Source organism: Rhamphochromis sp. 'chilingali' (assembly GCF_963969265.1).
Source record: "Rhamphochromis sp. 'chilingali' genome assembly, chromosome: 6".
Taxonomy (NCBI): Eukaryota; Metazoa; Chordata; class Actinopteri; order Cichliformes; family Cichlidae; genus Rhamphochromis; species Rhamphochromis sp. 'chilingali'.
The window spans coordinates 40,750,942-40,765,117 of record NC_137933.1 but is presented as its reverse complement, the minus strand read 5'-3'; the positions used below and the strand labels follow the sequence as shown (position 1 = coordinate 40,765,117).

At 42.8% G+C, this 14,176-nt stretch overlaps 1 protein-coding gene across 3 annotated transcripts in view; it reads left to right on the top strand.

Moving 5' to 3' along the window:
• Positions 1 to 14,176, top strand: part of cngb1a (cyclic nucleotide gated channel subunit beta 1a) — a 37,131-nt gene that overhangs the window by 9,025 nt on the left and 13,930 nt on the right. For 2 of the 3 annotated variants that reach the window (XM_080884609.1, XM_080884607.1), the window contains exons 11-21: positions 101 to 158; positions 509 to 538; positions 726 to 786; positions 885 to 912; positions 3,296 to 3,429; positions 4,372 to 4,469; positions 4,621 to 4,758; positions 4,947 to 4,985; positions 9,381 to 9,594; positions 11,767 to 11,803; positions 13,235 to 13,376. In XM_080884609.1, coding sequence (XP_080740735.1) covers positions 101 to 158; positions 509 to 538; positions 726 to 786; positions 885 to 912; positions 3,296 to 3,429; positions 4,372 to 4,469; positions 4,621 to 4,758; positions 4,947 to 4,985; positions 9,381 to 9,594; positions 11,767 to 11,803; positions 13,235 to 13,376 — 979 coding nt within the window. The remainder of the gene's footprint in view (positions 1 to 100; positions 159 to 508; positions 539 to 725; positions 787 to 884; positions 913 to 3,295; positions 3,430 to 4,371; positions 4,470 to 4,620; positions 4,759 to 4,946; positions 4,986 to 9,380; positions 9,595 to 11,766; positions 11,804 to 13,234; positions 13,377 to 14,176) is intronic. The other variant, XM_080884608.1, reaches the window with a different exon arrangement.

Below are 14,176 nucleotides of genomic sequence, written 5' to 3'. Positions count from 1 at the left end.
TCTGCCAGATGCCTTTTCTTGGACATGTAAAACTTTAGGATTCAGTGGTGCCGTTTTGTAAAATTGTGCTAATATGATTTGCTCCTCCCCTTTTAAACAGCTGAAGCTCCGCCTCCAGCTCCTCCACCTGTCCCCAAACCAGCCCCAGAGACCGAGAAGTGAGTCAAACCTTTGTCACGGTGTTGTGTCCTGTTTTAAAGTCTTTAAAAGGGAATCAGGCCCTGCGGAATGATCTATTTTACTCTAAATTGGACCATAATTTACAAAATGAGCATCATGTTTCATTCGGTAAGATTTAAAACTAGTGATTGAGACCATAAACTCACCGGAAGGTGTTACTTAGCTCAGAGATCAGGTGAGCAGGAAGTACATTTTCTCACAGCCTTCTACAAAATCATGCCAGAGGAGTCGCCCCCTGCTGGTTATTAGGAAGAATGCAGGTTTAAGGCAGCTTTGCTTGATTTTTCAAAGCTGGAAGCTCAGGTCTCTCCTACTTTTGTCCTCACAGGTCCACCAAGGAAGCCGAGGAGCCACCAAAGTAAGTGGAAACATGTTTATGTTGAGATAGAAAAGTATTTTGTCCTTGTTAGCAGGGAAGCTAGCGTTAGTCCAGACAGAAGAAAAGCAGTTCAGCGTCAGGTTTGGTCCTGAAAACCAAACAAACCATACCTCCATGATTCTATGCGGATGTTGACTGTAGTCAACTCTTCTTGTTGTTCTTCCAGCATGATGGGCTGGATCGTCAATGGGATCGGTCGCATGTTGCCTCAGCCCGTGCAGAAGTCGGTGAGTTGCTGTTACACGACGCTCAGCTCTCGCAAACATGCCATAAAATTCCAGTTAGGTCAGGTGACCTGAAGGTGTCATCTGTTTCCTTCATACAGGATGCAGGAAATGACGAGGTGCAGACCAGTAAGTACAACAACAAACCAACATCAGAGTTGCATCACACTCAGTTGTGAGTTTATTAGTGGCCAATTGTACGATGAGCAGCTTGGACAGAAAATACTGAGATACAGATAATTTACATCCATCCATCCCAAAGGGAACAATACAACAGGAAACGCAGCTCGATGATCCGATATAAATGCACGTGAAAAGGAGACTTTTTATATGCTGTAGCTTGTTTTGAGCAGCCACCACTGACACATGAAGATCCCAATATAGACTTTCTGAAGTTGGCTGAAAGTTGGTTATAGAAATCATGCTGACTGAAAACCTGGTTCATCCTTACACTGTGACTCTTGGAGTGGGTGTAAAATGCATTTGGTTGTTTGGATGCCTTCATTAAATATACTAAAGTTCTATATAAAAACATTTACTGATTTAATAGAAGTGAGGTGGGAAATTTCTCGCGTTTCATTGTTACAACCAAACTTTTCGATGACAAACACCCTAAACCGAGCTACAGATTTAAGTCAATTAAAAAGTAATTTTCTTACTACATCTATTTTTTTAGAAGACCCCATTTATATTATTCTGTGACACGTGCACTGGCGAATTGATTGATTGGTTAGTGGTAGGTCAGGGGTTGGTGTCAGTGATGAGGCAGACTGTAACTGGGCTGCTCTTCTCCTTCTGTTTCAGGGGGGAAAGGCGGACAGAGCCCCTTAAAATAAAAGGAGAAGGAAGAGCGGGACAGAGTCGCTCACACTGACACTGACAGCAGCAGACACTTTAACTGACTGACGGACACTCAGAGCTGTTTGCGCACAGCTACGGCAAGATTCAGTCCTGTAGCGCTCACAAAGCTGCACTGCTTTTGTTTTGCACAGCCATCGTGCGGAACTTAAACTTAGAAAAGGGGCACAATTGTATGATTTTATTCAAGGGGACTCATTCTGCTTCTGCTCCCTGTTTTGATTGTTTGACTCTAACAGAGTAGCTTTGCATGATTCAAAGTCCAAAATAATCCTTTGTCTCACACCGGGTCGTTGTTCATTCACAAAGTTCTTTCTTTGTCTAAAACATTATGTTAGCTCCTCCCCCTTTCTTATGATAAGCTGCCCTTTATAAGGTGGGCGGGGCATCTGTGTCTGAGATGACCATATTAGGGTTAATCTCACTCTTTGCCCATGTTTAATATGAACTTCCACCATCTGAACAGGAGATATTTGAAGGAAAACAAACAAAAAGCAGAATATGTCCCCTTTAATGAACACCAGTTATGATTAGGAAGTCTTTATTGCTATGCTCTGTTTAAAGTCCAAGCCTTTGGTGCCCCTTCATACTGGGAACTCTGGATTGCTGGTAGTCCACGTCAACTGCTTGCTTGGTAAAGGGGACCAGTTGTTCTCATTTCCAGCTCTTTAATCTTTTAATCCTGGAACTTAACCAGAGTAACTTGGCAAGATTCTCAGGTGAAAATAATTCTTATTTATCGTATATTGCCCCTTTATGTATTTTCCTGTCTGAAACTAGCTGCTTTAGCTCCCGTCTCTTCCATGTACCCATCTCTAAAAGCCCAATGCCTTCTGATTGCCTGACTTATGGAAGCCTACAGAGGGGCAGCACCTTGTGTTTTTGAGATGTACTGCCTGTACGTCATGAGGGTGCTGTTCCTGTAGCAAGTGACTTCTGCGTAGTCTTTGAAACTTTGAATACAAATAAACATAAATATGTTTATTCATATTAAAATGATACCAGCCAGAAACTGAGGTAAAGCACAACTGGTCCCCTTTGAAGGTTTTTGCTAAATCATTGCAGACGACTACAAAGGAAGCCTTTTGCTTAATATTTATTATAATAAAGACATTATTTGGAAAAAAGGTGTCTGTTGTGTTGTTGTTATAAACCTGAAAAGGGCAATAGACCTATCAATCAACCAACCAATCAATCAGTTATCAACTGTTCAAAAATCTAATCATTTCTAGCAACTTAAGCTTTTTTAGGACTCAAAGCACATTTATTTCTAAATTCTTCAATTAAAATATTTATTTCAGACATGCCAGTTAAGTAGCAGGTGCTTAAATACTTCACAATATGGACCAAAAGGAGCCGTTTGAAAATCTAGACGTTCTAATAATTAAACCCGCACATCTAAAACGAATGAAAATGCAGTTACTCAGTATGAATTACCTGAATTACCCCAAACACAGTCCATTTCTTTACTTTAACCTTTTTAAAGCAAAAGTTTCATACTAGCCATCTGTTAGGATTACTAGATTGATGTATGTTTCTTATTACAACCTTTTAAATGAATACTCCAGCTTTTACTGCACCTTCTTGGAGACTTCTAAACACATAAATATAGAGAAAGTCTTCAGCCCTGTTCTTCCTGCCATGTGCCATTCAGTCAGTATCATACAGAAGAACACAGACCTGGTGCTGGAGGACATTGAACAGGAAGAAGTCAAGGAAACAAAGCCGGAGGTGAAGGAAGAGCCACAGCTGGAGAAGAAAGAGGATGTGAAGCCATCCAAAAAGGAGGTGAGCCTGACCTGACCGCATGATTGTAACACACAGCTCTGAGCCACACCAGTGTAATATGCTCACTATGAACATAAGTATTTTAAATCAAATTGTAGTTCTGCCACAGGTAACATGGTACTAACATGGTACTAACCCATGTGGAAGAATGGTATGGTAGCAGCTCTGCAGTCGTAGTCCCAGAAAGGCATGACAGCACTTCAGTTACCAGTACATGTCCTTCAGGATATCAGTATCCCAATGCCATGGGACAATCAACATGGTAGTACCAGTGTAGGCACTGTGTCTATTTATATGGTACCATGTTTGGTATTATGGTTTCACAGTAACTACAGGGCACTCTACTATGGTAGCACCAAAGTAATGGCAGCACTTCTATTACCACTGTAGTAAAGATTGTAGATGGTGTATAAACTTTTGTCCTTAAGAACAAGGGTCCAATAACCCCAGTGGCATTTGGAAGGATAAGTGTTAATACCAGTGCTGGTACTGTGGCCATCTAAATGTTACCACGGTCATTTTTGAATTAACACTTTCAGTGGGAAACTGGTACTACCAGAATAAGTTATTTAGTAAGCACTTTAGGTACTGCAGCACTTCAAATACCACTGTAGTACTGGTTGTACCATAGTATGTTTTGCAGACCCAGGATACCAGTATTCCAGTACCATGGCAAAAGTGAAATGGCAGGAGAACTGTAAACACTGTGGTAAATAGTGTGATATATGACAGCAGTCCCCAACCTTTTTTGCGCCATGGACCGGTTTATGTCTGACAATGTTTTCAGAATCAGACTCCAGTCTCAGCACTATGGGGAAGGATAAGGTAATACTAACAAAGGCCTTGTGTAAATGTTATCATGGTGCTACCAGAGTTCATTAGGTGACTGATGACTGCTCGAGTGAACTGTTGCTAAGTAACTAAAATCATGGCTGGTTGCAGACTGGAGATGCAGAATCACAGGTGGATGAGTTGAGTCCACTGATTGACAGCATCAAAAAGGAGGCTGGAGAGGCAGTCCTAGCTCACATGGAGGAAAGGTTAGCCTCAGTCTTTTGTCTCATATGTGCAATAAGGATGATGATGATGATGTCTCTTGGGCGTTCTTGGGGAGCAATTTTAGCAAGATGTCTTTGTTATTTAAGTCACATAAATTCTTCTATCCATGACTATTGATTGATCTTGTTACAGGCTGCAGCAGGAGCGTCTGGAGGCAGCTCGTGTGGCCGAGGAGATGGCCAGAAAGGCAGCGGAGGAGGCAGTCCGCCAGCTCGAGGTGGAGCATTCAGCTAAGATTGTAATAGAAACACTACCAGAGTCCAATGAACAGTAAGTAACATCAATTCAAAACATCACACATGAGCAGCGCCATGGCAAAGTGCTCTAACCTATGAGCTTATTGGGATTTATCAAAAAAGATCCTTGTTGTATCTCAAACATCTGAGCAGTAGTATGGTAAACAGAAAACAGTCCAACGTGACCTGAAACCTCGAATTGCTCCTGTTTGCTTTGAACAGGCTGCCCATCCTGGAAGAAGAAAATGAGGATGATCCAGAGTAAGTTTCCTTTGGTGAAGCCCAAATAACAATGCTGTGGGTCTTACATGCTGCTTTTGTGCTCCTAGCTTAGGCTGCTGCAGCTTTTATATCACCTGAAAGTGATGGGACAGGTGAGACAATGTTCTTATCTCAAACACAATCCACATAGCACTTTATATTCCAAGTGTTGGGTTGAACAGTGTGTTAAATAACTTACATGCTACTGCTGAACTTCTATCAGCAACATGTACGTTTTCATGAAAAGAGAAATTTCCCAGCTCTCTTTGCTGCCTTTAACAACAGGCTGGTTTCTCTCATCTTTGATTGCACTCAAATCAAAGGATGCCACATTAGCTAGCAACATTAGATAACAATAACTAGGAAAAAATCTTTTTTATCTAATGACTGCTGTCTAGCCAAATTGAAGTGTGGGGAAATGAGGATTATCGTCAGCAGAGCATTTTATTGATGGGGGCTCTTTGATTGAAAGCTGTCAATCTTGGCTAATATAAGCAAACACTAGTTTACTTGTTAGTCTTAAAGATTTGTAAGCTACCTCACACACCTCACTCCCAGGGCTGTTTGTGCAGATAAATTAGGTTTTTCTAAGTTACTTTATCAGCTAACATTAGCTAACATATTTAGCTAATAGTGTTATATTTAGCTAATAACACAGCTAACATATTTCTGTAGATAGCTTACATAGCTAAATTAGCTAGCTAGCTAACCGTAGTGTCCTCAAGTTACTACTTGAGAAAATCGCTGGAATGTAAATGCTTATTGGCTAGTTGGCTACATCTAAGTTAAAAACAACTGCTAACACTAACTAGTACTACATGTAACATTATACTGTACTGACCTTAGCCAACAGTAAGTCATGTAACAACACAAAGCCAAGGAGTATGGCAGCAATGTCACTGTACAGGACATACAGGTCATACAGACCCCTGATGTCGGTTTATACACCATGAGTGTCATTCATAACAGCTGTTTTTATGTCACGCCATCTGTAAGATCCTTCCCTGAACACTGACCTTCCACATCAGTCAGGTTCCGCAAACCAGTCGACTAGTTATTAAATGTCAAAAAAAAATAAAACCTTGAAGAATTCCAACTTCTATATGTTATAATTATGAGAACATCTAAAATAATTAGAAGAGCACGAAATCGTAAAAATACTATACATTCAGGTCCCATTCAAAGAACAGGCTGTTGGAATAGGAAGCGTTATTGTTGGATTCAGCCTGTTTTTCTTTAAATTGATAGAAAATTGATTTGAGATCGCTGCTGTCGCTCTGTGCGACTTGTTTCTGTTCTTGTAGAGTTATGAAATATTTTATCAACATTTTCAACATAAGGCCTCCAAAGGTTTGCTGTGTGCATATCCATGTGTCCATGGATAACAGTAGTGTAGTTTGTGGACAGTTTCTGCTGGCCTAGCCTCTTTAGTTTAACAGCAGGCTTCATCTTCACCTTCGCTGCTCTCTGCTTAGCTCTGTCGCTACCGCCTTTAGCTTCAGAATGGTTAAAAGATGAGCTCAGGTGTCTGACTGGGACTCTCCATCTTATTTAACATTTGCTGCACACTGTTCAGGTTACAAAACCTGCAGGAGGACAGTGAAGACAGCACAGAGAATCAGAGTCCTGAGGAAAATAAAGTGACAGAGGAAGATAAAATCAAGACCACTGTTGAGGAAGAGGCTAAATCTGAGCAGTAAGTTTGGTCATAGAATTTGGTCTGCTTGTAGAGTAAGAAACTAAAAGATACTCAAATAGTTTGCACACACAAGTGTGCACTAAGAGGCTGACGTGCCTGCTGGCATTATCAGATTTATGAAGCTTTAAACCTTTTACATCTTTTTAGAGCAAACTGAAGTCCTGCCCTGTTCCTGGCTGGCATCTCTTCTTTTTAACAGAAGGTGTTTGTTCGAACTTGACTCGCTGCACTAGAAGCTGAAATCAGTTTTGTCACTTGGAGAACATCCTGAAGGATAAAACCAGAGGGCCGCGCAGTCAGTTCTCCCATAGCTTTTTCCACAAACTTGGTTCACAGCTCGTTTACTTTTCCATAGCACTAATGTTGCCTGGGTACTAAAGAGTCCAATGTATTTGCAGGAATTGGTTGGCCAAATAAAACACTACCCGGTTTTATTTGGCTCCTTTCTAGCGCCAATGAATAAGACCTAACGAGAAATGGTCATTTCAAATCTTCAAGTTGTCATTCGGTTGTTAAACTAAACTTTCAGCGCCTTGAGGTAACTGGTGTTGTGATTTGGTGCTACAGAAATAAAATTGAATTGAATTAAACTGTATACCCAAGATGAATGTTAGAGACTTTTTTAAAATTTGCCATGTAGTTAAAACAAAATCCAGCCCTTCCTATGATGGGTCACTGATGACGTCCACCCTACACATTGTTTAATTTCCTACATGTGTTTTGGCCATACAGTGCTTCTGTGAAAACATTTTAAATGTGTCACATCAGTGACACCTGTACATAAATGCATATTTATAAAAAGTTCAAACCTAATCTGCACCAGCGTAGCCAGCTGTCATAACAGCTCGGCCCCAAAAAGCACAGCAGGCCAGACTTTGAACAACACAACCTCACACCACAGATTTAACCTAAGAAGCTGATTCCTGTTGTTAACGGTGAATGTCAGACACAGCCAGCTGAAGTAGCTCAGTTGGGAGAGCGTTACACCGTAGATCTAAAGGTCCCTGGTTTAATCCTGGGGTTTGGTAAGCAGACAATGGGCAAGCTTTTGGCAGCTGGATAGTGTAGTGGTAAGTTTGATTCCTTCCGAGTATCCAGTAAGGGTCCTGGCTAGGTCCAAAGGAATGGTAAATGGCCTGTATTTGTATAGCGCTTTTCTAGTCCCTAAGGACCCCAAAGCGCTTTACACATCCAGTCATCCACCCATTCACACACTGGTGATGGCAGCTACATTGTAACCACAGCCACCCTGGGGCGCACTGACAGAGGCGAGGCTGCCGGACACTGGCGCCACCGGGCCCTCTGACCACCACCAGTAGGCAACGGGTGAAGTGTCTCGCCCAAGGACACAACGACCGAGACTGTCCGAGCCGGGGCTCGAACCGGCAACCTTCCGATTACAAGGCGAACTCCCAACTCTTGAGCCACGATCGCCACGAATGCCCTGGAATGGTGTGGCTACGTCTGCAGCTCGGACGCAACACATTTCACTGCATGTTGTACTTGTTTCGTTACGCTGACAAAGGCCTGACTTCAGCAAACTGGCTTGATGGGTTCACGTGGAGTCTCCTGGTAAAGCTCTCTTTGGTCTCCAACAACTAACTTTCTGTCGTTAGATGTTTCCTTTGTTGTATGTATAGAGGGGCTTTCAGAGTTTATGGTTATCCAGAAATCAGGGCAGGACTTTGGTTCAAATAGTTTTTATGCCCAGACGTTTACTATGCACTACTTCTGTAGAAGTTGCTTCTTTCAGTTTTTCCAGTGATTACATTTACCTTTTATTTTCTGCTGCGTCTTGCCTACTTTTCTTCTGTGAATCAGGGCAGATCTCAAAAGGTAGGTTGGATTTTTTTATAGGCGGTATAACCACACAGAATAAAGCAGTTCTGTTTTTGTCAGCCAGCTACTGTGTTTCACCTGCTTCTGGTGGCTTCATTATGGTTAACTATAGTTGAAGATTCAGTCCAAGATACAGCCAAGAGGGCACATTTTGCTTTGTATAATCGATTACCTTGATTACTTAGAACAAAAAAATACTAACAGGCCCAGACACAGCCCAGTGTTGTCTTCTTTAGCAGTGTTGCTTGAACAGGGCAGGTATTGTAATCGATTATATTGATGTTCCCAAATAATGCTGACAGCATCCTGTTATTTCTAATATAACCGCCAACAATTAACAAAATAAACCAAACTAAACTGGCTCACCATTTCTAGAAAGAATTTGATGTGTTTAAATGCGATTCGTGTCCTCTGTACACACTTACCCATAATAACAACGTTATCCAGTGAACGGCAAAAATGAGAAAAGATCTCACCTCAGATATTTGCCCCATGGGGTTCAGGGTACAACCTTATGCCTGAATGTTTGACCAGTTGCAAACATTTTGTCTCATAATTTAGAAAAACAGGACCCAAGAGTACAAATGTCAGTATTTCCCTATCAGATCCTTCCACAGTAGATTATACCTCAAACAGAAGCCACTTACATTGCAATTGTAAGTTTTCCTGTGCCCACGTGCTTCTCATAGGAAACTCACTGAGATATTCACCTCACACTGTAAACTCTGACATGAACGTTGCTGTGAATTGTTGCTTGTCAGTGCAGATGATGTCAGTGGAAGGATCAGCTCTGCAGCTTTTGTGCAGGTCTGGTTCGCTCTTCTATGATGTTAATGACGGCTGCTCCTCTTCACCAGGTGCATGGTAGACGTCTGCCCAGCTGAAGATGAAATCAAAGCAACAACTCAAGTGGAAAAGGTGGAGCCTGCTCCAGACAAAACCCACAAGCCCCCAACTCCACCCACTGAATCTGAAGCACCAGAGGAAGCCACTCCTTCAACAGATGCAGAACCAGTCTCCCAACAACCTGAGCCACTGCCTCCAGAAACTCCACCCACTACCACGGATCAGGTGATGGTCTCCTGGATTCTGCTTCAGTAGATGGTAGTTTGATCCAAGCAGAAGAGTTCGAGTATGTTGACAGGTGAGCGGTAGATTGACAGAAGGGCTGTTTGATCTAGTTTCCTACCCTCACCTTTGGTCATGAGTAGGGATGGGTATCATTTAGGTTTTATCCGATACCAGTACCAAACCGGTACTTTTGAAACGGTGCTGGTGCTTAAACGGTGCTCGAACTGGTGCTCGAACTGGTGCTTAAAGAATGGAGAACACACACTTTGTCCAAAAACCTCGTTTAGCTGTCTTTTTGTAAAAAGATAACAATGTTAGCCTTTTCTGCAGCTATGGGGCATATATGGTATCACTCTTGGCTGGAAGCAGTGCTTAAACAATGGAAAAAACACAAACTTTGTCCTAAACCTCTCATGTTTAACTGTTTTCCACTTTTTCTTTGGTCATTTTAGCCTTTTTGGCCAGGGTGAAGGGAGTATCTGCCATCAAACAAGAAGACAGCCGCATGTAACTACGTCTGTGTTTGCTAGTTCACCTTACATGCATTAATGTAATAACGTGGTTAGCCTACTCAACGTAAATTACACACGAACAACATTAAGCTACTCATGCAGAGAAGAACGGCTGCTGCTGCATCATCATCCTCATCATTTCTGCTACACTGGCAGGGCTAGGGGCCAGGACTCTCCTCTTTGGGTTCTTGGGGGATATTGCTAACTCCGGGTCCGATAACAGGCACCACACCCGCAGTAGATGTGCTCGGTGTGAGGTCTCGCAGCAAGCTATCAAATACGGCGCATTTCTCGGCTTTTAAAAAAATGCTATGCGTTGCCAGGTGTTTCATCAGATTCGAGGTGTTACCTCCTTTGCACAGTATCACAGTATCAGCTTAAAGCACTTGTTGCTGCTGAGTTTGCATCTTTTGCTGTGAAGTACAGCCAGACTTTGACCGCTTCGCCTTGGGCATTTTTAATCTGTAGCTCTGCTCTAAAAGAACGGACGTACCTGGGCCTGCCTACTACGCTCGCAAAGGTAAAATGATTGGCTAGAATCCAAAGTGTGTGACATCTCAGTAAAAAAAAAAAAGGACCGAAATAAAGCACTGAAATGTGCACTGCTTTTCAGTCTGGTTACTACCGTTTATGTCAGAACCGGTGCCATCATGGCACCGGATACCGGTACACATCCCTAGTCATGAGGTAGTGACCCAAAGAATGAGATCGAGGACACATCCTGTGGAAAAGAGCTTCTCCTGAAGGGACTCTGGACGGAAGGGGAGGAACTCATTTAGAGTAGAGCCATGACTCCTACACACTGAAAAGGAGCCACCTGCAGTGGTTCATCATTTGCCCAGGATGTCTCCTGCATGCCTGCTGCATGTCGAACCAGGAGGAGACCCCATGTGAGGTAGAACCAACACAAGCTGGAGAGATTGTCTCTCGACTGGTTGGGAATGAATCGGTGTCCCTCCATGAGCTTGAAGGTGGAAGAGTACAGAGGGAGGTGTAGCTGAGAACCTGAGGAATGTAAGGAGGAATGTACAAAAGACCGAGTCAAAGTGGCTCTGAATCTTTGTGGCTTCTTTCCCAGAGAGCAAAAGGAAGAACCTGGTGAAAGTCAAAGAGACAATCTAGGAACTTGAAGAACTTATTATTGGAGGACACATTAGAAAAAGTTCTGGACTTGAAAGATCTGCTGACCTGGTGCCAGATACCACTGGCACTGTTATTTATTGGTCTTAATTTTTTTGGTATGTTCTCACTTCCTAAACCAGCACTCTACAACCTGAATTATACGTACTTCGAAGAGTTAATCTCTGATTAATTTCTTCTGATTATCCCAGATATTTCACCTAAAATGTCAGAAAGGAGTTCCAGCTGCTTGACTTTGTCCTGAGCTTTCAGTGTATTGAGTGGTCTCCATCAGAGGACCGAGCTGGCTAAGCTGTCGTGGAGATCAGTCTGTTGGTGTTAAAGGTCATTAGTTCGTGTGGACGTCGGTGAGAAATCCAATTCCTGTGGTTCCTTGGAAACAGTTGGAAAAGAGCATCTCTACTTGAGAATCACTCACTGGTTTTCTAAGGAAATTTCAACCATGTCATGTTCCTGTGACTGCAGGGCGGATTGACAGTTATATCTTGTTTTTAATAATTGTTTTCTTCTTAATTCTCAGACCAGCACAGCAGAAGCAGAAGAAGGTGGATGTGGAGGTGAGACTGAAAAATCAGGTTTTATCTGTTCGGTCTTCTTGTTTCTCTTGTTCCGACTGCTCTCTTCATGGATTTCTTTGCCCTTCGTTACCTTCACTGGTCCGGTTTTAGGACCCTAACGCTAACCCTTCTCACTGCTGTTTCTCTGTCTAGTTCCTGACATTTGCTCTCCGATAAAGAGCTTTCTGCTTCGATTCCCTCATGCTGCCGAGTGCCTGGAGAGCTGCACAAAGCTGATGCGTAACCATAACCTCACCCCTCCCACGCTGTCCGTGCCGGCACCACCGCCAGAGCTCGCCCAGCTGACCCAGGAGCTGTTGCAGCTCACCAAGCAGGCGCAGCAGTGCTGTATGAGCATCTACAGCCGCTTCAGGGGCCTTAACTCCAAGTCCCAGGATCCTTAGCAGCCGTAACCCCCACCCCCCTCCAGCAGACTCCTAGAGACACCTTATAGATTATAGACTAGATAATCTGTGTAGATCGAAACCTTTGAAGTGCCAAACCAAACAAACACACTTCCAGTGCCTCCGAACGTCCTATTTCCCCCTCATCCTCACTCCTATCATGCTCTGCAGCTCTGATGTGCTTCACCATCAGCTGCCAACTAAGCGCGCCACAGGTAATCAGGAGGAGGTGGATGTCTGAGCTGCTGTAGGCTGTGTGCTTGTCCCTTTGCTGTTTTTAATGAGTCGTTTAGAGCTGAATCACCAACAAAACTGGGCAACAGAATCTCCATGTTTACCTCGCGATAGTCTGTGTGATGGGATTTGTTACTGAAGAGTTCTTTATCTGCCACGTTGTTGCCCCTGGTGATGGATTTTCATGAAGCAGCGTGATGCAGATTTCCTGTTGAGGCCGAAATATTTAAGCAAGCATGAATCAGTTTTTGCTCCATTTATGTGGACACAGGAAATCAAAACTGGACTTCAGTCCTGTGATTCTCATTTAAGACTGAAGAGAAACTCTGTGACTTTACCTGCATCATATTTTCTGTGACCTGTTAGAATAAGAGAGGCCATTTATCGAGCTGGTAACATTAAATGCAGGGGGGCTTCTGTGGATTTGGGGTTATTTCCAGACAGTTTTACATATTTAATGCTGAATAACTCTTGTAAACACCACACATCTGTAAACTGGAGAACACACTTGGCCCGTAAACGTATAAAAATTTATATATTTATTTAAATACACATTTTTCTTACCATAAAACCTCATCAGTTCTTTTTTTTTTTTTCCTCTGGATGTGTCCAGAGGCAACAATCAGCATTTTATCATCTACAAATAAATGAAAGCAGAAGTTTAAAGTTGCGCTGGTGCTTTGGAAACAGCAGTTTAACACGTCGACCTGAAATGCGGTTCAGTTGAGGGCGAGTTGATTCGTGTAGGAAGACGTTGCCTGAGGTCCAACTGCATTTATTTTCTGGTCCTCAGAAAACTGCAGTAAACGTTTGGCTGAAGCTTCAGAGCTGAAGGTGGAGGCGATGGATGTGATGGAAGGGAAAGGTCTGAACATCCCCCAGATTATCACCACCCCAGAACCAGAACCGAACAATCTCACAGCCCCAGAGCTCAGGTAACACACAACGTGTATGCTGCTGCTCACGGCCTTCAGGGGGCGCTGTTACCACGCTAAGACATGTAAATGTATGAAAGAATCCATGTTTAATGTCTGTGTTATCCTGTCTTCATGTCCAACTTTGCATCCTTTCATGGTTGTTCTTGTCCTGCTAAAAGTTGCTGAGCGAAACATCTAACAGCTCCAAATATGATTAAAAACACAACTCTGAGTTAAAATCAATGTAAATGGTTTCCTTAAATCTTTCTTTAGCTCCATCCTTTCTGAAACTGTTTGAACTGATTCATATCTCCATGTTCAGAGGCCTGCACACCAAAGGACGTTTGACATACCCATGTTATCACTGTCAGGGTCAGAGGTCACCTGAAGGTGGTCTTCAGCTCCATAAGTTAACCCAGTTAACCTTCAGCACACAAACATCCAAGGAATTTTACAGGAATAGAGACGTGCTTTTCCAGAGATCCGATTGGCCAGTAGGTGGTATTTTTGTATCTGCTGATCTCAAAGATAACCAGAAATCTTCAGATATCAATGAAATTCCTCGACGTGTAGCAACAAGAGACGGAATAAACACGCAGTGGGCGGGTCCCAAGTCAATATTCTCGCAACTTTAATGAAAGCAGGCACCAATGGGAGCAAAGAATATTTGTAAATGACCAGTAGTGACAAACACTGCTGGTCAATACACACTACAATATACACAACTTTGTCAGTATTGACAAGCAGAGCAATGCACGGTTGCTCTGCTTGAAGGGTCTTCATCCCAAATCTTCCTGCGCAGTATCGGCCTCCGATGG